We start from the raw sequence: 26993 nt of genomic DNA, 5'->3' as shown, positions 1-26993 counted from the left end.
TCGATCGATCAGCGCTGCCCCCCGCACGAAGAATCAAACAGTAGAGGCCAGTAAACGATAGCCACCACCGTCGATCGATCATGCACCCGCCATCGATCAGGAAACTACATCTGTTGTCGGTCTATCTCGCCTCCTCACTGTGTCTCCTTGATTGGGTAAGCCTCCTCCGAGAGTCTGATATCTAACCTATCGATTGACATTTTGTTGACAGATAGCATCAATGAATTGCATGATACATGCAGTAAGTCATTTTGCTGATATCTAGAGTAGTTCTGAATGTTTGATTTGTTGATTGGTATGGACACAGACGACTGAATTGGGATGCTCTGGCTACATTTTCAGTTGCTGATTAATTTTTTAATAATAACACAAATATCTGCATGTTTATTATGAGCTTCAATTATCTTTCCGTTTCTAGGGAATTTGTACATAGCTTCTTTATCACTTATGTATCAGGTTTCTTTTCCTTTCCTTCCCTTTTTTATGTTTCAGTTTTTCTTTGCTCTGTGCCTAATCTGACCTTGACCTCATAAGCGTAGAAGTATTTATTCCCCCATGTTCAGTGTTTTGATTTGAATTTCCTTTTTCAAGGGATGCACAAAATCTGTTGTTTTTTCTCCCTTGCCTTGCATCTGAACAAAAACATCAAAACAAATAATGATCCCTTCTTTCGAAAGTTTGAAAACTGATGTGTTGAGAAAACCTTTTCGTTTCCGAAGAAGAGCATATCGCTCATGTGTCTCCTTTATTATGGACAACGTAGAGTAGTCACCATAATAAACAAATGTAATCCTAGAGTTTGATCTCATGCAGTTTTAGTGAGACCTAAATTCTTTTTAGATTCGCAGATAGATGTTTGTGTTTCTTATTAGATCTAACTCTATGTTATGGTGTTCTGAAACTTCCTGCTTGAACCTTTTCATTAACTTCCTGCTTGATATCTCTGAACTCCCTTTAGTTTCACTCATGCCTTGTTGGTTTGGCCTGGGAGTAAAATGCCTATTTGCTTGAACCATTTCATTAGAGTAAGAATTGGACCAATAGTGCAACATACATTAGCCAGAATTGAATTGACCGATGGATTCAGGGAGGGAGGATCCAAACTTGCTAAGTGTTCTTGTACCGTGAATGTATATTAGGGACATGGCTGTCCAGAAGAACGAAGCTCTTTGAGTTTAGAGTTCCGTATAGATTCCATGTACAGAAGATATTTCCTGTAGCAAATTCTATCAATTGTTTGTTGTAAAAAAGACCATCTTTAAATAGGTTTAGAGTTAGAATGGTGGTTCATCTCTGATTACTTCATACTACAAGTTGTGCAACTCTGGTTGAAGTACTAATTTAGTTTTTGCATATACATTAGAGAGAAGACATGGCTACTAGGTGTATATATGTGATGTATGTTCTTTCTTTCTAAAAGGGTATATAGGGGGGCATATATCTTGGTCTTTTTCTTGAAGCAGAAACAATATTATTCAATTGATTCTAGCTTGTCACACATAGATCGAGTTTGCCTTCGTTCCCATGCGCGGTTACTTAAATTATCTCTACAAGGAGGCCTTGACTGATGGTGTTAACTAGAGCGGGCACTTTTCCTATATGGTCTCTGCATTGAGCAAAATTAAAAAAAAAAAATACGCCGAAATAATTTTTTTGTGTAGGAAAAAGACATTAAACACCAATATGACAAGCATAATTGTAATTCGACATAGTTTATGTGTCACTGCTCAGAAAGCATAAGCCCATAAAAGAATCAATGCTTCTCACTGCTACTGCTGATGAGACAAATAAAAGGAGTGCTATGCACATAAGTCTTTACCTTAATATAGATTCACCTCTACTTAATTTTGCTTCTCTTTTTCTTGTGGAATATGATCAGCCAATATCATTCCATGTATATCGCCGTGCCAATTCCATGTATGACTTTCTCGCGTAAGGGCTGTACTTTGGAATTGATGCAACACAAAATGGCATAGAAAGTAATTCAGCTGCCAATTTTCTGATAAACTTCTTTTTTTACCCTCCAATCGCTAACTCGGTGGCTCAAAGTTCCTCTGCCCATTTCCAGGCATCGAAATCTGGGACATGATCTCCCAAGAGCCAAGGCGCTTACATCTATGTCTGCTGTGATGCCAAAGGCTTGGCCAGAGATTTACAGAAATTTGGCGACACCATTGTTCAAGAATTAGGAGCAGCTATTGATCCTAGGTCTGGTTAAAACTTAAAAATACTTCTTTGCCACTATAAAATGCTTCTTTCTCTGCACCCGTTAAATTTTCTATGTTCAGGGCAGTCCCATGAGAACTTGAGCAGTCCCATGAGAACTTGAGCAGTCCATGGTGACCGTCACCGCCTGACCGGGTCATGACTGTGTGTGCATGACTGCATGTGGAGTGTTCTGGTGAAGGTAGACTACAATGAAACAGAGGCTGCTCTGTTGCCAGACCTACAAAAGTGGCCAGAAACACTGCAAAACCGATGACACGATGCATCAGTATAAGATTAAACTGTTGTTCTAGAAATTTTTTGATATTTTACAGAACTGATATGAGCCTGGGCTGGGCTGTTTGCCATCGTTGAAAATTATTTTTTGCACTAACCACAAACAAGATCAGACAAGAACAAATAACGAGGGACTGACGGTTGTCTATGGCGACGCTTGATGATGACATACCCTCGACGAATATAATTTGTAGGTTGTAAAAATTATGCAGCCCCAGCTGCCTGCCGCTGCCCCATTGCCAAGCTCGCCGCGGAGTGAACTGATGCATATTAAGGCGATTCTGCATTCTTGCTTACCTCTACTGCATAACCAGCAACAGCCCAGACCCACTCTTCTTCGATCGCCTTATCCCTGAGCCTTAGCATGCTCCATTCGTTAGAGATAAATCATTTTGTCATGTCAACTTATGGAGCAGGCATCTCATTATTTGTGATAGTACGTAGTAGCTCATGTTTCATGTATCTTTTTCTCTTGTCCTGAGTTCTGAATCAAACAAGAAGGCATCTGAATATTTGTGATGCTGTGTAGTTTCCTAAGTTCTGAATCAAACGAGAAGGCATCTATAACTGTAATCCTCAATGTATCTCACGGGCCGTTTTGGAATAGAGGAAAAACAAGAATTTTTTAGAGGTATCAGGTGGGGATCCTGAGGCCTCCTTTGGAATAGAGGAAAAACAAGAATTTTTTAGAGGATTTTAACCCTGTATAGTACAGTTTCATATACATCTCTTTGGAACAAAAGGATTGAACCCTATGAAATTCCTTGTAGGATTATCATGGGATGCATGAAAACATAGGAATTTTGGAGGAAAACTAACATAAGGTTGGACCTCAGGGAAACTTTCCTTTGTGCCTCTCTCTCTCCTCTGGTTCCTGTATTTTTCCTGTGTTTTGTCCAAAGGCTACATTAGAAATTTTCCTGCATTATAGATTTATGTAGGATTGCAAGTTTCATACAATTGTAATCATGCATTTTTCCTGTTCCTGTGTTTTGAGAATCCTGTGTTCAAAGGGGGACCTGAAGATTTGTGATGCTGTGTAGACGTGTAGTAGCCCATGTTTCAGTTTAATGTACCTGCAAGTTTAAATTGATGCTTGTAGGGATCAGCGCTGCATAAAACTGATGCTTTCTGTTTACCAACCAACTGGGGTGGCTGCGAGACGACAACGAGTATAAGGAGGCTGAGTTGCGAACATTTTGAGAATATAAACATATCACTGAACCAAGGACTAATAAAAGATCAAAAAGGCTGATGAAGAGCATGAGTGATGTGTGAGGAAAGGGAACAAGCTGCTCCCGCGGATCATGACTGACTAGCAAATGAAGCGGAAAATAACACAACCGATGATTATGATGACAATAAAAAGGTGCAAAACGGCACTCCAGCGTAATATAGATATATAATCCACTGACTGAAGATAAGAGCTTGGGACAAAAAAATACTAATTTCAGTATCTGCACTATGCTTCCAGGACTCCAAAACACTCGTTAGGGAAAATTAACAGGCCTGTATCTCTACTTTGTTATAAAAAATTGCTTTGTAGCATGAATTATTATGTGTTTCACAAAATACATCACTTGTACTTGAATGGAAACCATGATGCATACATAGTGAATTTGCTTATAAAAGAATAGATTTTTAAACCCGTAGCGCATGGGTACTCAACTATACTAGTATATCAGATAAGTCAGTGATTTGGTCCCAATAGGTGGCGTACAAGAAGCTGTCTTCGGATCTTGCCGAGATAATCTTCTATTCCGTCTCAAAGAGAGAGAGAGAGAGAGAGAGAGAGAGAGAACCGCCCCTGGAGATAACCATATGTTCATGATTCTATATATAATACTCTACCGAGATAACCAATATATTCTCTATCTGTATATAATATAAGCTGTCAAATATGTGTCCGCCGTGCCAATACACGGGGCCAACGGCGCGCTTCATAAAATTTCCCAGAGCCGTAAACCATCGTTTATCCTGTTCGCTGGTTGGTTTGAGCCATGCTTATTTAACTAGCCAATAATGTTTTCCTCTAAAAAAAACAAGCACCAGCCAACCCAAACCAGCACCAGCACCAGCTAGCGAATAGGGTGGACCTCTCGATCAGGATCCTGGTGTCTGATTGAGGTGCTAGTATTCTGTTTAGCTTCATAATCAAACCGGTTTCCATCGAAATCAATGGCCTTCGATGCATAGCGTGGCTACTTCCGCTACCATCCGGTGGAGACTCGGTTTGCTGTTTCAAAAGCGCAATAGTGTTAACACCAAGAAGAAGTCGGGGGTAGCGGAGGAGAAGAGTTCAACCCAACAACACTCCACGGAATCAGAAAGAACAGAGAAGTGATCCAACACGTGGTCAGGCCGAAGCCGAACCCAAGGCTAAACCGTCGGACAGGAACGGCCGTGCGATCCCTGCCGTCCAGCGCAACTACCCCCGATATATGTCCCGGGAGAAGGCGAGGCTGGCAGCAGCGAGTCCACAGCACAGTGGCTGACCACGCGGGCCGCGCCCTCCCGGCACACAAGCCTACCTACCCGACCCAACCCCTCGCGCGACGGAGACAGAGCTCACCTAGCAGTAGTGGCTATTTATCCACATCCCCGCCTGCGCGCAGGCGCACCCACCCCACTCGTCGTGAAAACACCAGGCCACCGAGAGGAGAGGCAGCAGAGCCCGCCCCGGAGGGGGATCGGCAGACGCCCACGCGCGCGCGCAGAGGCACGTACCACCACTACCGCAGCAGCAGCGCGGGAGCAGGGACCCGGCCCCGCGCCCGGCGGCAGGCGGCATGGGCGTCCTCCGGAGCACGCAGAGCCTTCAGGCGGAGGTGGACGAGCTGCGCGCCGCGCTCCTGGCCGGCGGCGGGCATGAGGCCGCGGCCGGGTGGCGCCGCTCGGCGGGCCGGGGCCACGCGGACGCCAAGCGAGGCCCCGGGGGCGGGGCCGCGGCGCGCGCCGTGTGCGTCACGGGCGGCATCTCCTTCGTCGGCTTCGCCGTCGTCGACCGCCTCCTCCGGCACGGGTACACCGTCCGCCTCGCGCTGGAGACGCAAGGTCAGCATCAGCCGCCCGTCCTCCCCCGCTACTACCTCGGAACCTACCCAGCTGCTTCTCTCTCTCGCTCGCTCTCGGCCTCTCGCTGCCGTTTGTGCCTTCTTCTGGCTTTGGAGCCGCTGCCACGTGGGCCCCGTTGGGTTTGCGTAGTGACGTTTTCCGCACCAATGGTGCTTGTGCTCGCGTGGAGTCGGTTCTGCTCGTTAATTTGCTCTCGCCGGTCGTCACGCCGCCTCTCGCGCACCTCGGCCGGCAGCCAATGCCAATCCCCGGCGGCAGGGACGGGGTTAGGAAAGTGATCGCTCTCGTTTGATTGGATTGGATGTGAATCCACGAAGGCGGTCATCAAATTCAAATCGAATAGGTAAACACAAAGCGGACATGCTCGTTCACGCGGCGGCACCATGCGTTGGGCCCAGTTCGGTTTACCGGCTTGATCGACTTTTTTTTCAGTTAAAATATTTTTTTTTTCAATAATTCAGCTGGAACGGTCAGACGAGCCAACGAAGCCCATGTCCCAAATACACTTGGTCTCACGCCGCAACTTATCACGTGTTTAGGCATGCCTAGGCGTTTGTTATTATTATTTATTCGTCATATTCGCTTGATTTATAAGTCGTATTTTTTTAGCGAATGAACAATATTTTTCTCTTGTAACAAATTAGCCAACAGTAGTTTTAGACATGTCTTATCAGCCAAACGAACTAGGCAATTATTAGCCCGTTTGTTCGTTCTTATTATTCCCCGTTTGAAGAAGACAGCTGGCCGGGTTTTTCATCTAGCTGGTCTTTTCTTTCCTCCACGATGAGTTTCAGACTGGCTGGCTGACAATGGCCTCTTGCTCTGTTTCTTTCCTCCCCCTGTCTTCTCTCTCTTTCCTTTATCATCATTTGTCTGTTAAAAGATCGAATGGTAGTTATGAATTATGACAGCCACTTCCTATGCATGGGGCTCTGCAGCACATGGTTTTCGCGGCAGCATTCTATTTTGTTTGTTTACGTCTTCCCATTGCTTACCTCACATGAATGATCCGATCAACTCACCTGCTGAAACGACCGAAAGAAACACGACCAAGGACGAAATGAATTTTTGATCAATCTAACTTGCTCCTAAGACAAAAGAGAATATAGTCGGCTGCAGGCACTCTATTCTATTTTATAGGATATTACAACTTGCACGGTAAAAGACGACGGAACCATACGCGTCCGCTCGAAGTTGCACTTTGACTTGGTAAAACTGATCGGCAGTATATAATGCTGGCTAAGGCCATGTTTGGTTTTGCGCGTCTAAAATTCCTGTCCCATCGAATGTTTAGATACATACATGAAGTATTAAATATATACTAATTACGAAACTAATTACACAACTTGCGACTAATTTGCGAGACGAATATTTTAAGCCTAATCAGTCCATGATTTAACAACATGGTGCTACAGTAACATATGCTAATGACATATTAATTAGGCTTAAAAAAATCCGATGTGACATAAATTTTAAGAGCAACTAAAAACCAAACACCCCTGATTGTTAGTAGTAGTCCACAAATCAAACACTGTCTGATCAGACCGTATTTTCCACGGCTGCTGCGCGCATGCTTTCTGACGGAGACGCGACCGTAGAAAACCTTTAACTTTGGGGGGTCAACCGCATTAGTCAAGACGATTAGTTTTTTTGACTGGTGCTCTTGTTAGCACTGCACTACCACAGTACCATCCAACTTGGCGATTGGTCACATGTGCTTTTCGTAGTCCAACCAGATCTTGTGCGTAGGTCCCCTAAAAAAAAGATCTTGTGCGTAGATTGGATATGCGTGAGACCCCGCTAATGGGCTAAGTTGGGCCGAGCTGATGGGTTAGGCCGAATAGTTGAGTACTGCAGCGAAGTGTGATGTGAGTACTGTAGCTGAGGCGTTTAGTCCCACATCCCTGAAGGGGTACCGAACCAACTTAAAAGTCTCGGTCTGGGAAGCTGTTAACTCTGGTTTGAACTTTTTGCGCGAAGCGAGGACGAAAACGTAAGAGAGTTAATTAGCAGACATGGTCTATTCAACGTGTAGAGTGGATCTTAGCCGTATTCCTGGACTGGGCGTTACAATATGTCACCTCGATCAGCTAGCAACAGATTGTTGGTGTCAACTAGACTAAACCATGAACGAAAAGTCTTGATGCTGTTTGCAAGAAAGCGGGCAGGCAAACCATTAGATGAACAGAGTACTCAAGTGGTACCGTGGTGAACCAGGGGCGAGGGTTTAGGTTTCTGAAAGCTTCACCTCAACCTACACCTTTGCTGAATGGGGGCCATCCGGAGAACTCGATCGATCAATCCTCAGCCTATCTGTGACGCGCGACGCGTGTGTCCTCTAGCAGTTTGGTATCTCACGAGGTCCCATTGTCCGATCTGCGAGCCGGTCGTCATGGACAAGCTAGAATCCGAAGGAGACGCAGGCTGATTGATAACTTTTTGTTTTGCTGTGTGTTGTCACTGCCAATATAGTCCCGATTCAGCTTTCAAAGTGTTTCAGTATTTTGGTTTTCTGATCTGACATGGACCGGTGTCCCGTGCGTGCTGTTTTGTTGGCAGAGGACATGGACAAGCTGCGGGAGATGGAGATGTTCGGCGAGGACGGCAGGGACGGGGTGTGGACGGTGATGGCCAACGTGATGGACCCCGAGAGCCTGCACCGCGCCTTCGACGGATGCGCCGGCGTGTTCCACACCTCCACTTTCGTGGACCCCGGGGGCATGTCCGGCTACACGGTGAGTGAGGACACCAAACTTTACTGCGAGCACTATTATATAAAACAAGAAAAGCCACTTTGTTTTTTAACAGTATATAATAATGTTTCACATGTTAGCAACATATTTTGAATAAAACTTTAGTAGATATTTGAACAAAGTTGGGGTATTCCTCACAAAAAACATCAATACAAGCTGAAGAAATTTGTGGCTAACATATGGCAATATCTGATTTCAACAGAAACACATGGCAACGTTAGAAGCCCAAGCAGCGGAGCGGGTGATTGAAGCCTGCGTGAGGACGGAGTCCGTCAGGAAATGTGTCTTCACCTCTTCCTTGCTGGCATGTGTGTGGAGGCAGAACTACCCTCATGACCGGCGGTGCCCTACCATCATCGATGAGAGCTGCTGGAGCGACGAGAGCTTTTGCCGCGATAATAAAGTGAGTGATTGGGAGAAAACATAAATGCATTTGTATTTATGTTTAAATGCATTTATGTTTCCTTTAATTGATCACACAAACTAGTGCGATCAGGGAGAAGCCACATAACCATCTTCGAGGAAATCCATCTAAAGTTTGCACCAACAAGTATGTGGGTTCAGCTCTTGTCAGTTTCCAGGGTTCAGTGGTACTGAACTGCTGAAGAGCACCCCCAAGTCACAATAGTGGAAAACTGCTCTTTTTCTGTTGAAAAACTGCACAGCCTGTGGCCTACTGGCCTGTTCCCAATGGGTCGACTCCGGCCCATTTCCATCCCTAGCACAGGTCTACTATTATGGGGATGTCTAATCTAATAGTAAACGTTTTTCAGCTGTGGTTTGCACTTGGCAAAACGGCAGCAGAGAAGGCTGCCTGGAGGGCAGCGCGGGGACGAGACCTGAAGCTGGTCACCATCTGCCCCGCGCTCGTCACCGGCCCGGGATTCCGCCGCCGCAACTCCACCGCGTCCATCGCGTATCTCAAAGGTCGGTGCCGCCCGGATGCGTACCGTGAGACGCACCAACTCGTACGTGCGCCAACACGCGTTGTTCATCACTCTGACCTGACTCCTTTTGCGTATTCTGCCGCAGGGGCTCGTGCCATGCTCGCCGACGGCCTGCTCGCCACGGCGAACGTGGAGACGGTGGCCGAGGCGCACGTCCACGCGTACGAGGCGATGGGCGACAACACCGCCGGCGGGAGGTACATCTGCTACGACCACGTGGTCAAGCGGCCGGAGGAATTCGCCGAGCTGGAGCGACAGCTGGGGCTGCCGGGCGGGGCCGCGGCCGCGGCCGCGCAGGGCTCCGACGACGACCGGCCGGCCAGGTTCGAGCTCTGCAAGCGGAAGCTGTCCAGGCTCATGTCCTCCAGGAGGAGGTGCACGTACGACACCTACTACTCCGGCGCGTTTGACTAGCTAGCTCCCAGATGCATTGCCATGAAGGGGGAAACCGATGGCACTGAGGAAGTGACGAGCCATCATCGCAGCAAGGGTTGACTACACCAGTCTGCAACTGCAACCGGTGGCCCATTGACAAGCGGGCACCGGAAGCGAATCAATAGCAAAGCTACGCATCACAATCGGTGGCCCATCTTGTGGACGAGAAGGAGCAGGGTGTGTGTGCAATGATGTACCGGCTACCGGGTGCAGTTTTGTACAGAGTTTTGATGAAACAATAAAGGTGAGTCAACCACAGGCAGCGCGCATCACAACGATCCACACCATCACAAAAAAGTTTGTGCAGGCAATTGCCAAAGGAAAAAGTTTGTACTTTGTACAATACGACATTAGACGCGGCTCTAGGGTGAACCAGTGCCCGCCTTACTCAAGGACTCAGGTGCAGTAGTGTCGCCGTCCTTCTCGGAGTCGCCTCCGATCGCCGCCGAGAAAGACAGCCGGCCGAACCCCCAGAGCCCGACCTGGTACATGTCCACCCACACCTTCTCGGACACGTCCATCCTGGAGCTCACCTTCGTCCTGCTGCCGCCGTCGTCGGCGCAGTCCACGGCCGCACGAGGCAGGTCGTCGCCCCACAGCTCCTTGCTTCGCCACGGGCCCTGCTGCTGCTCGTGCTCGTCGTTCAGGTCGCGGACGCGCCTCGTCCTCGCCTTCCGGAGCCGCCTCCTGGCGATCCTGGCCACGCACCGGCGGCCCGCCACGTAGGGCGCCTTGACGAGCGCCAGCGTGAGGCAGCTCACCACGGCGCACGGGCAGCAGCACAGCGCCACGCAGCTCGCCACCGCCGACGCGCTGCACGTCCCGCACGTCTGCCTCGTGCACTGCGTGGCCACCTGCTCGTCTTCCTCCTCCTCCGGCAGAGCTGGGAACCGGTACGGGCGCGCCGGCGTCGCCATGATTGCCCACGGCCCGTCCGCCCCCCAAATACACTAGCGCAACGACTCCGGGCGTATGCCGCTGCCGCCAAACCTCTGTTGTCTGTTCATAATCATCAAGAATCCAGGAATTCAGCCATCATTAGCGACCAAATGGTCTTGTGGATATACTAATACCGGAGGATAAGGAGTAAACAGAAAAGTTAAGGCACGCACGCAAAAGCTTGGCTGCTGTCTGCTGATGTATCAGCTCTAGCGACAGTTAAGGTGAGCACGTCAGGATTACGACTGTTTTCTTCCGTACGAAATATATGGAAGCGGTTCAGTTCTGGAAAAAGAATTAGTTAGCGTTCAATATAGTCCACTACTCCACCTTCTCCTCCCATATGTAACGGTACGGCAACCGGACAAGTGCAATGGAAACGGTCTTCGAATATCATTACCAAACTTTGATCCAGTAAATTAAATTTAAAACGTCAGACACGGTGTTGCATTTTGTGATGGCAACCCCCTCACCTGCTACGAGACTACGACGGTTGGATCGGTTCCACTCTATAAACATCTAAAAAAACATTTTTATTTCTTTTTGAAAGGAATGACGAGCGTTCGTTTTTATTGGTTTTCTTATTTTTGCTTACTATATACTGGTAACTAGTTTCCTGGACTGATCGATCCGGAACAACACCGCGGCTTTTCGAATTCGAGGCGGCGCGGGTGAATAGAGAACCTTTCTACAGTTTCTAGCATGCAATCTTCCATGAAAACTCAACGCCATGAATGATATAACATCAATAACAGAACACGCATGGCCATCGATGCATAGAGAAGGACAGCGCGCGTACGTACCCGGGGCAAGAAAGCCGTGGATCAAAACCCTCCTCGCTTCGCCGGACGCGACTGTCAGGATCACGCCGAGCGCACGGCGGACGGCAGATGGCGTAGAGGACGATGCCGATCCAGAAACCAGGGAAGGAGCCACCGTGTGACGCCGCCGCCGGACAGTCGGCTCAGCAAGATTGGCCAAATGGGATGCAAGCAATAGAAATGTCGAATAGTGGGGGCTCCGTGGACGAGAAGACCCAGTGGAAACTGGAGAGATAAACAAGAGTTTTTTTTTTGAATGATCTTGGGAACGTCCCTCTCACTAACAGTTCCTCATGTTTATAGAGAGAGTGGACTGTTTCGTGTCAATTGAACAACTCTTCCGCTTCTCTCTCTTTTTTCTCCCCCGGTTTGAGGAACTGAACAACAAATTCTTTTGAGAGAGAGCGCTGGACAATACTGTTGCGACGGCATAGCCGGGCCAGGCCGGGCCGTGTAAGAATGCAACTGGCATAGCCTGTTCAGCATGTTCGCTTACTCGTAAACGATCGTAAATTTCCAGTCGGGAATAGTGTTTTTCTCTCACACCAAACCAGCCAGCAGTAAATAATCCACGATACGATACGGCCTTCCGAACAAGCAATCAAAGCCTCAATCAAGCTCGTACTAAATTCCGCAGGCCCAGCTAGCGAGCCCATATTCTCTTGCCAGTGCGGCGCTGCAATAGAGCTCGCCTAGAAAGCAGCAACGCAAATTGGACCTCGAGTCGAGAAAAAAGGCTCACCTCCGACCGTCGCCGCGCTTTCCCGCACTCCCGCGGCGGCCGATGCGGCCGGTACAGCGCCACGGCGATCCTCCTCACGGACGCGGCAGCCTCATCTGGATCCGGCGCCTCCAACTCATCGCCAACCCGCAACGTCCCCTCGCATCGCTGCAACGCACGGGCACACAACGAGGTCGGCGCCACCGTTAGTGGAGGCCGGCACGGGAAGAGGAAGGGTGGGGCGCTGGTGTCGTGGCCTCGTGGGAGACGAAGCGGAGGATAGCAGCAGACGCGGGGAGAGGGAGGGGGGCGGCAGCAGATGTGTGAGAGAGGGAGAGACGGAGAGTAGGGAGGCGGCGGCGGTGGCGGCGCACGGACCATCTGCGCGTCCGCCCGCTCTTTCTGCCGTCTCCAACCGCAAACTGGTACTGGGCAATCCCCAGGTCCACATGTCGGCATGCACGTATGCGAACCGCCGGGAGGAGCGAACGCGCGGCCGCGCGGGGAGGTTTTGCTCTAGCGGCGCGGAATTTCTTTTTTGTTTTTCTTTTTGACATTTTTTTATGATTTGAAAGTTGTATTATGAAACAAATTTCCCAGAAAAATTATTTCAAAAACGTGCCCAAGGAAAAAAAATACTCGCAACTCGGCTAGACTTTTCAAACAACTGCGATGGAATATTTCCACTTCCACACGTACTCTTTGGCTAGTGGCCAATGATAACAACTGTTCAAGATCACAGACTGGTATACGCAACTGGATTACTTTCTCCATATGTAAATAAATCAACTTCTTGTTTTAAGTTAAACCCAAAACTTTGGCTCAATTTATAGAAAAAACATTAGTATTTATGACATCAAATAAGTATATTAAAAAAATATATTCTACTATGTATATAATGATATATTCTCGTTTATAATTTGATCAAATTAAAAAGTACTTCTTATAACTTACTCTCTCCGGTCTTCGTCCATATAAGAATGCAATTCTCACATTTCGAGAAGTCAAACAGTTTAAACTTTAACTAAAGTTATATGAAAAATATTAACACTCATGAAACAAAAATAAGTACCATTAGATAAGTTATAGAATATATTTTCATAATAAATTTATTTATAGACATAAATGATAATATTATTTATTATAAACTTAGTCAAACTTAAGCTAATTTGACCGGTATGATTCCTATAATTACATTCTTTCGTGGATGAATGGAGTATAAGATAACTCTAGAAACTGTCAGGGACGAAGGGAGTACCTGACAAAGGGAGTATCACCGTGGCAACTAAATTTCTGGATCCGCAGTAATACTATTCAACATTTTTTTGAAAGGACAGAGAGCTTATATTAAGATGAGGGACTTGTTAAATTCACCGTGACTGAATTTTAGCTTTCTGTTAGGCGACGGTTATTGCATATATTTTATAATAAAATTATAGCTTTTTCATTGCAATTTATGTTAGGCATAATCCGTGATTTTTGGTTTCAAGAATAAAAAACCCCGTTAGATAAAATCACAAACCTGATAAAATTTGATTTGTATTGGTACAAACACAATTAACAATTTAAGGTTATTTATATAGTTAGACAAGGACAAAAGTTTAATATATTTTGAAACAAAGACTAATAACAAATAATAAAAGTAATAATTATTTATACTAGTTGTTCGTAGAAGAGTGTCGTCTAAATTAACCTTAAAATTCAGACATCGAAATATATAGAAGAAGTGTTAAGAAGACAGCTAATCATGGCCTAAAGTTGTAGACGCGCAGGCCGGGGCACCTTTCAAAAGAAAGGCAACTCTTCCAATCAAACATGCTTTCACCGATGCCCCAATCAGACATTGACGGACCTCCTGCGAGCCATCAGCTCGTCCACTAACCGTCCGCATAATCGTAAGAGGACCCACCCTTGGCCACCGCGCGCCTGGCCTTCTCCCCGAGCTCCTTGGCCTTCTCCCGTATTTCCTCCGCGTCCTCGCAGTCGCCCATCGTAAAATTTTTGTATTTTGGTCCCTTTTGAAAATATTTTTTTATAAAAAAATCTATGCCAAAACGTTTGCTGAAAATAGATCATTTTTAGGCATCTTAGAACATGACGCCAAGTTATGAGGGTCGGCGTCGACTGACACGACGCCGAGGTCTTGCCACGTCACGGACGACCCTGGTCGACGGCGATACGGTGGCGCATGGGGTCCGACATGTCGGCGTAGTGTCAGCCAACGTCACAGGCCGAACCTCGGCGCTGTGGGACTACACGCCGAGCTATTGGCACCATCCGGCGCGTGGCCCAAGCGGCCCAACAACGCTTCGTGGCCTAATAGCTCGGCGCGGGGTCACTTAACGCCGAGCCACCAGACTCAGCGCGGTCCGACTCAACGCCGAGGTCTGGGCTCTTGAAGCCGCGCCGCGGCCCCCTTCTTCTTCTTCCTCCCTCCATTCTAAAGACCGGCGCCGGCTCTGCTCTTCGGCTCCCCCCACGCCCCCACGAAACCCTAACTCCCAAAAGCGACCCTAGGTGCCCCGATCTCGTCTCCCAAAGCTTCCTCGAGGTAATGGTCCCTCCCCTCCTCCAATCTATCCGCGTAGATATGCTTGCATTGTCTCTAATCATGTGGAATCATGGATATATGGTGTTTTGGTATATGTGTGTTTGCATTTGCAAAATGTATGGCTTAGAATGATTGAGTGCATTGTTGTTTAACTGTTTTATGTGCTGAACATGTTAGGTTAGTTTGGTTTCTAGTTATTTTGGTCATTAGGGTTCTTTGTTTATTGTAGGTGTCATTAGGGTTAGTTATTTGTTGGTCATTAGGGTTAGTATGTATTTTAGTTATTTGTTGGTCATTAGATTTCAATTTTTTATGACTAGAAATGATTATGTTGTTGGGGTTGAAAAAGATGAAATGATATATTTTAGTTTCTACTTATTGGATTGAAACTCGCATGATATATTGATATGTGACACTACTTGTTGTGTGATGGCTGTAGATGGATAAATTAGTGAGGTTGCATCATGGAGGCCGTATTGTTAGGACAAGAGATGATAGTTTGGAATTTCTGGACATGTGTGAGGAGTTGTTGATTTTTTTCTGAAACACCATCTTTGACCCAGTTAGTGAAGCGAGTGAAGGTTAAGTTAGGCTGGAATGAAGGAGACGTGCATGTTCAGTTTGAAGGTGTCATAGATGTTGGGTCGTCGAAGGGTCCTCGGATCAAGCGGTTGCTCAAAATTACAAGCGAGTCTGAATGGAATGATTACAAGGCAGTTGTATTGGCCTCAGAAGTGCGATCTTTGGATTTAGTAGTAAGTAAGGAGTCCGGCTTAGGAAATGATAACTTCGAAGCATGCCCATCTTCCCCCGCTCACATAGGTTATGGTCCTTTGTCTGAAGAAGAAATATTTGTCACACAACTAGGCTACGGTGGAGATGAGGAGGAGAATGCGGTTGCCGATGGTGAGGGCAATCATGATAGTTATGAAGAGGATGATGATTATGTAATTGGTGATGCAGAAGAAGGTTTGGATGACGTTAGCGGAGACTTTTCTATTGAGGATGAGCTTAGCGACGAAGATGATCTTAGTGGTGAAGAAGACTTTGGTGATGCTAGGGCTATGAACCGTTTTGACATGGAGATAGCTGGAGATGATGAATCCTTCGTAGAGGAGATAGCCGAAGACTCTGATGACGATCGCCCTGTTGGTCGTCTCAATTTTAGGGAAATAGAGATATTGTCTAGGGTCTTGCCTTGGAGAGATCCACTAGTTGGTGATTTCGAGGACCTTAGCCATGGTCACAGGGCAGTAGCTGATGGTGGGCTAAGTGATACAACAGTGCCTGATGTTAGCGGTTGCCTCATCATACGGAAGGGCATATTGTTTGCTACCATGGATGAGTTGAAATCATGGTTGCAAGAGTACTCCATTGTACACAACCGACCTTTTAGGGTCATCAATTCATTCAAGGAGAAGAGGTACACTGTTGCTTGTGAAGAACAACAGTGTGGTTGGAGAGTATGTGCTAGGAAGACGAAGGCAGGCAAATGGAAGATTACCTCAGTGAAGCAACCACATGTTTGTGCCACTGCTGAGGCAGAAGAGAACCATCTGCAGCTCAATTCTAGGTTCATTGCAAGGCAGTTATGCCCCATGGTAAAGCATATGCCAACCATTATGGTGTCCACGTTGGTTGAGATCATCTTCCAATGGTACAATTACTATGTCAAGTATGGAAAAGCATGGAGGGCAAAGCAACGTGCACTGGAAATAATATTTGGAAATTGGGAAAAAGCTTATGAGCGCCTCCCTGTAATGTTGAACGCAATGAGGGCTATAAATCCTAGGATGCACTTTGAGTATTTACCTAAGGAGGGTGAAACAAGGAATGGTAGCCAGGTATTTGGAAGGGCCTTTTGGGCGTTCGGGCAGAGCATCGAAGCATTCAAGCATTGCAGGCCCATCGTCTTAATTGACGGGACCTTTCTTACAGGGAAATTTGAAGGCACAATGCTTGTTTATATTGGGACAGATGTAGAAGACCAGCTTGTGCCATTGGCCTTTGCGATTGTTCGGAAGGAGGACACGGATAGTTGGTGTTGGTTTCTTAGGCTAGTAAGACAAGTGGTAATTGGTTTGGGACGTGATGTTTGTGTGATATCCGATAGGCATGCTGGCATTCTGAATGCCGTAGAACAAGAGATTCCTGGTTACGGCAAAATACATCACTGGTGGTGCACCAGACACCTTGCTCAGAATCTTATAAGGCATGATCACACAAAGGACAACTTCAAATTATTTGAGGAGGTTTGCAGGCAGCAAGAGGTTTAATTATTCAAAGACAAGCTAGATGCCCTAAAGTTAGCCACAAATGTTGATGGCAGACAATTCTTGAGCGAGTTGATGGCGTCGAAGGATAAGTGGTCACTTGCATATGACACCGGAGGTTGGAGATGGGGCTTCATGACTAGTAACATGGTAGAGATGTTCAATAGCCTTCTAAGAGGTTGTCGTGGTCTGCCTGTGATTGCTATTGCCTTATTCACCTTCTACAAGTTGAATGCTTGGTTCGTTTCGAGGAAGAAGCATGCGAGGTCTCTATGGACAGTAGGCAAAGCTTGGCCACTTTTAGCATCTTAGGAACTAGCTTTCTCAAAGAAAAAGTCTAAACGACAGAAGGATTCATGTTTCGATCCGATCAACCATGGATATGAGATTCTAGAGGGTGGTGGAATTAACATTGGTGGTAAAGACCGGGGTGCTCGAAAACATAAAGTAGTGATCAATGAGAACAAGTGTACGTGTAGAAAACTGACCATATACCATAGGCCTTGCTCCCACATGATTACAGCCTATCGCCTTAGACATGTTGACGCTGAGGTCCCTCCCCGTATGGTCGCGGAGTTCTCTTTGAGGAACCTAATGAGCACCTGGAATCCTCAGTTCGAGCCATTTCTTGACGAGAGTCAATGGCCTACTTATGATGGACCCAAGTATGTGGCTGATCTTGGTTTACTCTGGAAGAGTAGAGGACCTAGGCGGCGGAAGCGGTTTAGGATGGACATGGACCGAGCCACGAAAGGTAGATCAACCACGAGTAAGGTTGGGACACATTTTATAGAGGACACCCAAAAGAGCCGTTGCTCTGGTTGCCATAAGACGGACCACAATAAGAGAAAATGTCCTGAACACCCATAAGGCGACAGTTGAGGCTAGCAAGAAACGGCGTAGCAGTGGGGTGTCCCTGAGGTGGCTTTGTTAGCAGTTTCGGGAGTGCCCACCCAACGTAGACGCCCAGACCGTGACATTCTACTAACACGAGTTATACTAATAAGAGTAGACATGCTATATTTATGTTTGTTCCTGCAAGAAAAACTGAAGGTTGGTTCGATTTCAATCCCCTATTTTTAGAGAGTCAAATCTTTTTTAGTTTGGGAATCAACCATAGTACATGAAACTTAGATATAGGTAAACTGCAATTTATGAAATAGCAAATGCACACCGATTACACTCACATCAAAACTAACAATGGCATGTCGCAAACTAAACCTAGCATGCCTTAGGGGATTGAAAGAAATAAGTGATATAGACGTTGCAAAGGTACTACGATTACACACTCACATGAAAACTAACAATGACATGTTGCAAACTAAACCTAGCATGCCTTAGGAGATTGAAAAGAACAACTCATACAAGCATTCCACATTTGGATTGACTAACAAAGGTTGGTCCTAATAATGCTCCCACATATTGAACTGAGTTGCGCCTTCCCCATAGTATTCTCCAGTTGACGACGGTGGTGGCGGTGGCGGTGGAGAAGGAGGCCCGTGCTTCTTATGGTATGGGCACTAGCAGTACGGATTATTGCATAGTGCCTCCTCTACATCATTGCTGTTGTCATCGTCCGACTTGTCCCTGTTATCACTTCTAGGGCCATACTCTAGGTCAAAGATGCGTCCCTGTAGATATGTGATGTACTGTTGATGGGGATAGATAGAAGGAGGGTCGACCCATCTAGTGAAGCCACAGTTATCTGGACAACTTGAATCCTAAAAACCCATCTACCAATAAGTACTACTACAAACCAAATGCAAATCTAAAAAAGGTGAGAGTTCAAAGGAAATGCAAATCATCGTGAGAATCTGAAGAAACGATGGCCTCCACCATCACAGTCGTTGTACATCTGCACAACGCAATCCAAACCGTGGCGGCATTTTGGCCAATCTTCAATGCGCTTGTCGTATGATCTAAGAGGTCTCTCACGGGTGAAGTCACTCTTCATCTCCAAAGGAAATTCCTCTATTGGTTCTTCAAAAGAATCAGGACCTAGAGAACCCTCCCACACAATCGGAGGCCCCTTCCTCACCCCCTTTCCTCTCCCTCCGCCGAAACCCTTTCCACTCGAGGAACCTCTGCTCAACATTTGCTAAAACTAAACCAAAAAACAAGTTGTGTGGATGTGGAGCAAGACATGGAGCACTATATATAGAGATGAAGGCAGGTTCACCATGAATGCTACTTGACAAAAAACTTGTGTGCGTACTCATTTATTGAATCTGCAAAGGCTAGATGCTTTATCTGAAAAGCCTATAACCATGACTGGTCATTTCATCTGAAAAGGCTACACCTGTGTTTTGTCACTTCATCTAAATGCAGTACATCACTCTGATATTAATTAATTGCGTATACGGATACAACAGTAAACGAATCTAGGCTTTTCAGTGAGTTTTCAAATAGACTTTTCATTGACTGCAACAATACTTGTAGCCCTTTCAGTGACTACAACAACACAAGTAGCCTTTTCAGTGATACAAACAGTAGCACTACAGTCCTAGTATAGTTAACGAAGTACAGGGCATAAGACCATCTGAAATAAAAGCATAGTACATTACAACATAATAAAAAAAGTCTAGAGAATAAGTTCATCTGAAATAAAAACAGAGTGCATTACAACATAGTAAAAAAAGTCCAAGGCTACACGACATCGCTCATGAATAAACCAAATACCTACTGAGTGCAACGAGGCCACTTTCCCTTCCTCTGGGCATCGGGATTCTCCTCCATCGCTGCCTTCGCTTAGCACACACGCTCAAGCTTCTTCTCCCTCTCTGCCCTGTACGCAGCAACACGCCTCATTTCCTCCTCTTCCTTATACTCCTTTTCTATAGCCTCCGGTCTGCGTCTCTGCTCAAACCTCTCCTTAACCTCCGTATCCCACTCCTTCAGGCCTTCTAGATGCTGCTTGTTCGACTCCTTGATCTCAGTGTCAATCCACTGCTCAAAGTCACACAGTGGTGGAACGGTCTGCAAGAAAAACAAATTGTTACAAAACAAATAAATAAGCAATACTTAATATCACAAGAAAATTAATTAACACACAATAAAAATTTCTCACAATCGATGCACGACGCTGTTGCTTTGTAGGTTCCCATGCATAATTGGGACACATCCAGTACATCTGTCTATATGTTTCCTCATCTTCAGAGATGTCTACCTTGCAAGGATCACCACAAAAGCACATGGGTCGAGGAACACCTTCAGGGAGAGGCTTTAGGTCGTAGGGATTTACCCTCTGGTAACCATAGCTACAATTGAAAGAATTTAGTCATATTAACGGAGAACCAAACCTAAACCTAGGGTTTTCTATTTGTTGCACAAATAATAAATAAACATTGGGATTACCTTGGAATACGAGCTTTACCACGCCTTGGCATCCTAACATTACGTAGAAAAAAATCAATCCAAAGTACCTTGCAACGAATGTAAAGCTACTAACACTAAATCACCATACCTCCCAAATAAGCTTTTCATTACAAACCCTAAGCAAATTTAAATCCCAACAAACACAAAATTTAACTCAATAATTATAAACCAGAACATATACAACAACAACAACAACCATACATTTGGGTCATTCAATCATTTGAACCACCATACATTGCACGAATGACATGAACATGAACCAAACCTATAATGCCAAGTTCAAAAAAAAACACAAACAACCGAATCTAAATGGATGAAATGAAAGAGGGGAAAGAGGAGTACCTTGGCAAAACGTTCTAGTTATAAAAAATTGAAATCTAATGACCAACAAATAACTAAAATACATACTAACCCTAATGACCAACAAATAACTAACCCTAATGACACCTATAATAAACAAAGAACCCTAATGACCAAAATAACTAGAAACCAAACTAACCTAACATGTTCAGCACATAAAACAGTTAAACAACAATGCACTCAATCAACCTAAGCCATACATTTTGCAAATGCAAATACACATATACTAAAACACCATACACCCATGATTCCACATGATTAGAGACAATAAAAGCACATCTACGTGGATAGATTGGAGGAGGGGAGGGACCATTACCTCGAGGAAGCTTCAGGAGACGAGATCGGGGCACCTAGGGTCGCATTTGGGGTTAGAGTTTCGTGGGGTCCGTGGGGGGATTTGGGAGACAGAGAGCCGACGCTTTCAGAATGGAGGGAGAAGAAGAAGGGGGCCGCGGCGCGGCTTCAATAGTTCAGACCTCGGCGTTGAGTCGGGCCACGCCGAGTCTGGTGGCTCGGCGTTAAGTGACCCCGCGCCGAGTTATTAGGCCACGAAGCGTTGTTGGGCCGCCTGGGCCGCGCGCCGGATGGTGCCAATAGCTCGGCGTGTAGTTCCACAGCGCCGAGGTTCGGCCTGTGGCGTTGGCTGACGCTACGCCGACGTGTCGGACCCCATGCACCACCGTGTCGCCGTCGACCGGGGTCGTCCTTGACGTGGCAAGACCTCGACGTCGTGTCAATCGACGCCGACCCTCATAACTTGGCGTCATGTTCTAAGACGTCTAAAAATAGTCTATTTTTAGCAAACGTTTTGGCATAGGTCTTTTTGTAAAAAATGTTTTCAAAAGGGACCAAAATACAAAAAATTCACTCGCCATCACTCTCCCGATGGCCTCCGTGATCACCTCGCCACCGATCACGCGTGGGGTCTCGAGCTTCGACACGTAGTCCGTGGATCCCACGCTGACACCCACCTTGAGCAGCTCCACCACCAGCTTCTCGTTGTAGAACTGGTCGGCGTAGCGCGGCCACGTCACCATTGGCACACCGGCGCTCACGGCCTCCAGCGTCGAGTTCACCAGCAGTGCGTCACGAACCCGCCCACTGCCGGGTGAGTCAGGATCAGCCTCTGCGGCGCCCAGCCCCGAATGATGAAGCCGCGGTCGCCGCGCGCCATCAGCTCCGTAAACCCGTCGGGCATCCATTCCGACTCCTCGGTGTCCGCGCCGCCACCGATGACCCAGACAAAGTTCTTCCCGGACAGGTCGAGGCCGCGTGCGAGCTCGTGCAGCTCGGGCGACGAGAAATGGGACAACGTGCCGAAGGACACGTACACCACCGAGCCCCTCGGCTTGGTGTCGAGCCACTGCTGGTAGCCGTCCGCGTCCGGCGAGGGCCCGTTGCTGGCGCCCGTCGTCGCCGCGTCCTTGCTGGCGAGCGCGACCGGCCCGACGAGCCATGCACGGCGGCCGAGCGTAGTGGTGTAGTGCTCCAAGTAGTCTGGCTCTAGGTCGTGGAAGCTGTTGAACACTTCGACGTAGCTCCTCTGGTCCGCGGCGCTCATGCGCTGCAACAAGGCCCAGGCCTCCGGCCGCTTCTTGGGATTTATCATTTGGCTGCGCCTCAGCTCGACGCGGTGCGGCAGCCTCGGAAGCAGCACGAGCGCGTCGGGGTCGTCGGGGGTGGCCTCCACGGGGTTGTAGCGCAGCATACAGTCGATGCAGGTCCGCGAGAACAAGCTGCCGCCGAGGAACGCCATCCACGGGACGCCGTGCTCCGCGGCGGCGTCGGTGGCCCAGTCGAAGAAACTGTCAGCCACGACGGCATCGGGGCGATCCTCCGCCAAGAACCGGTTGAACGGCTCGTGGAGTAACCGGACCGGTCTCGACGCCAGGGGGTAGCCCGACGTCGGGGAATGGCACGACGGCGATGTCGATGGCCAGGGTGCCCTCGGTGCAGCGGGAAGCGTCGTTGGCGCGGTCTACCGCCGAGCGAATGACTTGAGCGTTCACCGGGGTGGTGAGGATGGTGCACTTGACGCCTCGGGCGGCGAAGAGCGTGGCCATGTCGGCGATCGGGATTAGGTGCCCCGGCGCGAGGAACGGGAAGAAGAGGATGTGCAGCGGCTTCTGCTCATCTTTGATGGCCATGGCTGGCTGCATGTCGGCACTTGCGCAGCTGCGCTCTTGGGAGTAGATCTAGATCAAGAGGAAGGGAGGGCGTAGCTAGAAAGCGGAGCAGCAAGAAATCTGGAAACTTTTGGCGGAAGATAGCTAGGGGCCTGTTTAGTTCACCTCCAAAACGTCAAATTTTTCAAGATTCCCCGTCACATCGAATCTTTGGACGCATGCATGAAGCATTAAATATAAATAAAAAATAAAACTAATTACACAGTTTAGACGAAATCCACGTGATGAATCTTTTAAGTCTAATTAGACTATGATTGGACACTAATTGTCAAATAACAACGAAAACACTACAGTAGCGTTTTGTCAAAAAATTTGGCATCCAAACTGGCCCTAGAAAGGATGCATGTTCCAGATGATGATTGGACAGACTATTATATTTGCAGTTTTCTATTGTATACTATCTGACGGAATCATCAATCGAGGAAGAACGCTAAGTATGATTTGGTGATCTCCATCCCAGTAAGCCTCAAATGATCCAATTACTTGGGGCGCCCTCCAAGTGTGTGTAGCTTCATTTGCAAAGTTTGAACAGCCTCTGCAGGTGGTGAATTGGAATTGTATACAGTGCTTTCGTAAGCCTAGAGTTTACCAGCTGAGTTCCATGTATTCCACGAGTGAGCAATGCGCTGCGGTGCTTTCGTAAGGGATGCTTTAGAAGTTCAGATGAGAATTCGAGCACCTTCAGCCCTGTTTGGTTGAGCTGTGGCTATGGGAAAAAGCTGCTGTGAGCTGTGAGCTGTGAAAAAGCTGCTGTGGGCTGTGAGCTGTAGAAAAGCTGAAAGCTATTTGGTTAAACAAGTATAAAATATACCTTTTATCTTTATCTCTCTTGAAACAACTATGGAAGAGCTTTTTATTCCACCAATTTTGAAAAGCAGAAAGCCAAAAGCCAAAAACAGGGTCAACCCAGCTTTTAAAAATAAACTACGAAAAAACAGCTGCTTCTGAAAAAACGTTCTCCAAGAACAGCCAAAAGCCTAGAAGCGACTCTCAAAAAGTACCAGTCCATTTCGTCATTGCTTACGTAACATGTCACCTCGATCCAATTTTCCCACCGAGCCCTGCAGTTCTCGGCAACGGATAAGCCTATGTTTAGTTAGCTAAAATCCAAACTTTGACACTATATAAAAAGAAGATTCTTCGTCACATTAAACTTGCGGTATATGTATGGAGTATTAAATGCTGATGAAATTAAAAACTAATTGCACAGTTTGATTGTACTTTGCGATACGAATGTTTTAAGCCTAATTAATCAATGATTAGACAATTATTACTAAATACAAACGAAATGATACAGTACGCTACAGTGCCTACGGGATTTCTGGCAGTCAAGTTAGAGTGTACTTGCACGTGTTCCATGTAATAATAATATTGTGCCCAAGCGTCGCGTGAACTGGGGAAGTAGCCCCAAGTTGACTTGCATCTTCTATTACTGTCGCGCGAGTGAGCACGACGGCCCAGCGCACGGAAGAGCCGCCTGTCCCTCCTGTCCTGCCATGCTTCCACGACGTCGTGGTCTTCCAGTGAAAAAAACTGTTGGGGGTTGTGAATTGTGAAAAAATTGCTGTGGGTTGTGAGTTATGAAAAAGCTGAAAGCTATTTGGTTAAACAAGTATAAAATATACCTTCTATCTTTATCTCTCTTGAAGCAACTATGGAACAACTTTTTATTCCACCAATTTCGAAAAGCAGAAAGCTAAAGGCCAAAAGCAGGGTCAAACTAGCTTTCAAAAATATACTACCGAAAAGCAGCAGCTTCTGAAAAAGCAACCTCCAAAAGCAGCCCTTTTGGTTTTGGGGGCAAAAAACCAAAGCCAAAAGCCCAACCAAATAGACCATAAGTCTGTGAGGCCGTCTCACAGGAGATCTATTATGAAACCTAAACTTAAAATATATTTTTAATGTAATATCTATAGTCTCTCAGAGTACCTAATGAAAAACTCATTTTAGGTATCAGGAGGGTTATAACCTAAATTTAAGTATCATCTCTCCTGGAGATCTATTTACATAAAGGGTTATCTTTTAGGTTTTGATGTTGGACAAGACCAAAAATAGATATTGAATCATTTACCTGTAGCGCCATCCAAACGATGAATGTGTCTTATATTTTATGTCGCGGTTGTTGAAGACCGGCTTACTGAGATAATATACAAGAGCATGTAAATATTGCATATGATAAAAGTCACTGACAAACATGTGGATAGTGTACCATAAAAAAAAGCTGTGGATAGCGAAGTATCAACTATTAGTTACGGATAGAGTAAGATATAACATCTTCAGCAGACTTAATGAGAAAATTAAGAAGAACAATAAGATCATCATATTGGCTTTGTCTTTTGGCCTGTTCGCTGGTAGATTTTTAGGCTGATAAATTTGGCCGGTTGTTGCGAGAGAAAAACAACGTTGACTGATTGATAAACTCTGGCCGAAACCAACTAGCGTACAGGCTATTTGTGTGTGGTGGTGGTGGGACCGGCCGTCCTAGGCCCTGTAATACGCGATACACCAGATCCCTGACTCCCCATAATAATGTACAGATGCACGGTCCGCGCGACGCGACCTTTCGAGTTCTGCCTTCCTTCCTGTGCGTGCGGCTTTTGCATGGTGGGCCTGGCGGCGTTCCAATCCATGGGCCTGTTCCAGTCCAGCAGAGCAGAGCAGGCGGCAAATCGCAGGGACCCCTAATCTCAATCTCACCTCTCACGTGATCTGTGATCCCTCAACCAACCCTCATCCCTGTTCCGCTGTTCGTGGGCAGTTCCAGCACGCAGCAGAGCAGGCAGGCGCCAGCGGCAGCAGCAACCAACAAAGTAGGAATCTGAAATTTAGTTACTAATTATTTCTCACGTGATCCCTACTTTATAAAATTATTGTTACTAATTGTTTCTCTAAATTTTAACAGTAACATGTCATCAAGAAAGTATGCTTCTAGCAACGATAAAAAGGAAGAAGAAAAGGCGAATAGATGATTTGATACAATCACAGAGAGGGGCTCTTGATAAATTTCTTAAGAATAATACTAGCACTTCAAGAGATCCAGATGCATTGGGTGATAGTTGATGTGGAGGAACCAGCTAATGCTAATCCAGAAGATCAAGACCATATGACAGACAATGTTGACATCAACCTAGATGAACATAATGTGAGTGATCATGAGCACATATTTAATTCAAATGAAACATAACCTACTATTGTTGATGAGGATCCAGTTTCTATTGATATTTATGATCCAAGAAATTGAGATAAACTTGATAACAAAGCAAGGGATACATTATTGAGAAGGGGCCTATAAGAGAAGAGAATATTGAATTCCCTTGGGATGCCAATGATAGACATTTTTCCAATGCCTATTACTCTAGAAAAATGAGCAATGGAGAGGTACATGATAGAAAATGGTTAGTTTATTCCAAACACTTGGACAGAGCATTTTACTTCTGTTGTAAGCTTTTTAATTCTAACAAATGCAAGAGTTCATTAGAGAATGATGGGTTTAGAGATTGGAGGCATATCAATGAGAGGTTGAGGGAGCATGGCATTAGTGTTGAGCGCATTACCAATATGACCTCATAGAATCAGTTGAGAATTAGGCTAAGCAAAAGATGGAAATTTTTGCTTGATTATGTTGATGGTCTAATTGTGAAACCATTATGCAACACACGTTGGGAGAGTCAGATTAAAAGTGTTACAACAATTAGATATCAAGCTCCTTAGCTAAGGGCTGCTTTACTTGCATTAAGTGAAGATCAACCCAAGGGTAGTAGTGACGCAAATAATTTATTTAATGTGCTTGGCAGCTTTGAATTTATTTTTGGCATGGTTATTTGGCATGACAATCTATTTGTTGTCAATAAAGTGAGGAAAAATTTGCAATCACCATCTATGTACATTGATTCTGCCATACGATAGACAGAAGGCATAATGGATTACTCTGAGACCTATAGGAATGATGGGTTTGCTTCTAATATGGTCAGTGCTAAAGAAATTACATCTAAAATGGGTGTTGAGCCATCATTTCCTATAAAGCGTCGTGCTCTTAGAAAAAACATTTTGATGAA

General features: G+C 46.2%; 2 protein-coding genes, 1 long non-coding RNA gene and 1 pseudogene across 4 annotated transcripts; 2 read left to right on the top strand and 2 right to left on the bottom strand.

The window, feature by feature from the left end:
- The first annotated feature begins 17 nt into the window (after window positions 1–17).
- LOC136450203 (uncharacterized) lies at window positions 18–3075 on the top strand. The gene is made up of 2 exons (XR_010758282.1): window positions 18–155; window positions 2069–3075. It is a non-coding gene; the product is annotated as an uncharacterized lncRNA (long non-coding RNA).
- A 2001-nt stretch (window positions 3076–5076) lies between these two features.
- LOC136450199 (cinnamoyl-CoA reductase-like SNL6) lies at window positions 5077–9970 on the top strand. Its single transcript, XM_066450559.1, has 5 exons — window positions 5077–5556; window positions 8137–8312; window positions 8533–8733; window positions 9104–9257; window positions 9363–9970. The coding sequence occupies exons 1-5, from the start codon at window positions 5292–5294 to the stop codon at window positions 9689–9691; spliced, it is 1125 nt and encodes a 374-aa protein (XP_066306656.1). The 5' UTR covers window positions 5077–5291; the 3' UTR covers window positions 9692–9970.
- Window positions 9971–10060: 90 nt separating this feature from the next.
- LOC136450200 (uncharacterized) lies at window positions 10061–12353 on the bottom strand. 2 transcript variants are annotated; one of them, XM_066450560.1, is made up of 2 exons: window positions 12215–12353; window positions 10061–10711 (listed from the first exon to the last, which is right to left on the bottom strand). In XM_066450560.1, exon 2 carries the CDS (start codon window positions 10627–10629, stop codon window positions 10075–10077), a length of 555 nt encoding a protein of 184 aa, XP_066306657.1. In that variant the 5' UTR covers window positions 10630–10711; window positions 12215–12353; the 3' UTR covers window positions 10061–10074. The 2 variants fall into 2 exon arrangements, with proteins under 2 accessions (XP_066306657.1, XP_066306658.1); XM_066450561.1 differs by lacking the exon at window positions 12215–12353 and adding an exon at window positions 11455–11933.
- A 1600-nt stretch (window positions 12354–13953) lies between these two features.
- LOC136452557 (anthocyanin 3'-O-beta-glucosyltransferase-like) lies at window positions 13954–22899 on the bottom strand (annotated as a pseudogene).
- Window positions 22900–26993: the final 4094 nt, after the last annotated feature.

The sequence above is a fragment of the Miscanthus floridulus genome, chromosome 5 (assembly GCF_019320115.1).
Source record: "Miscanthus floridulus cultivar M001 chromosome 5, ASM1932011v1, whole genome shotgun sequence".
Lineage (NCBI taxonomy): Eukaryota > Viridiplantae > Streptophyta > Magnoliopsida > Poales > Poaceae > Miscanthus > Miscanthus floridulus.
The sequence above is the reverse complement of the archived record's forward strand: the minus strand, read 5'-3'. Positions and strand labels throughout refer to the sequence as shown.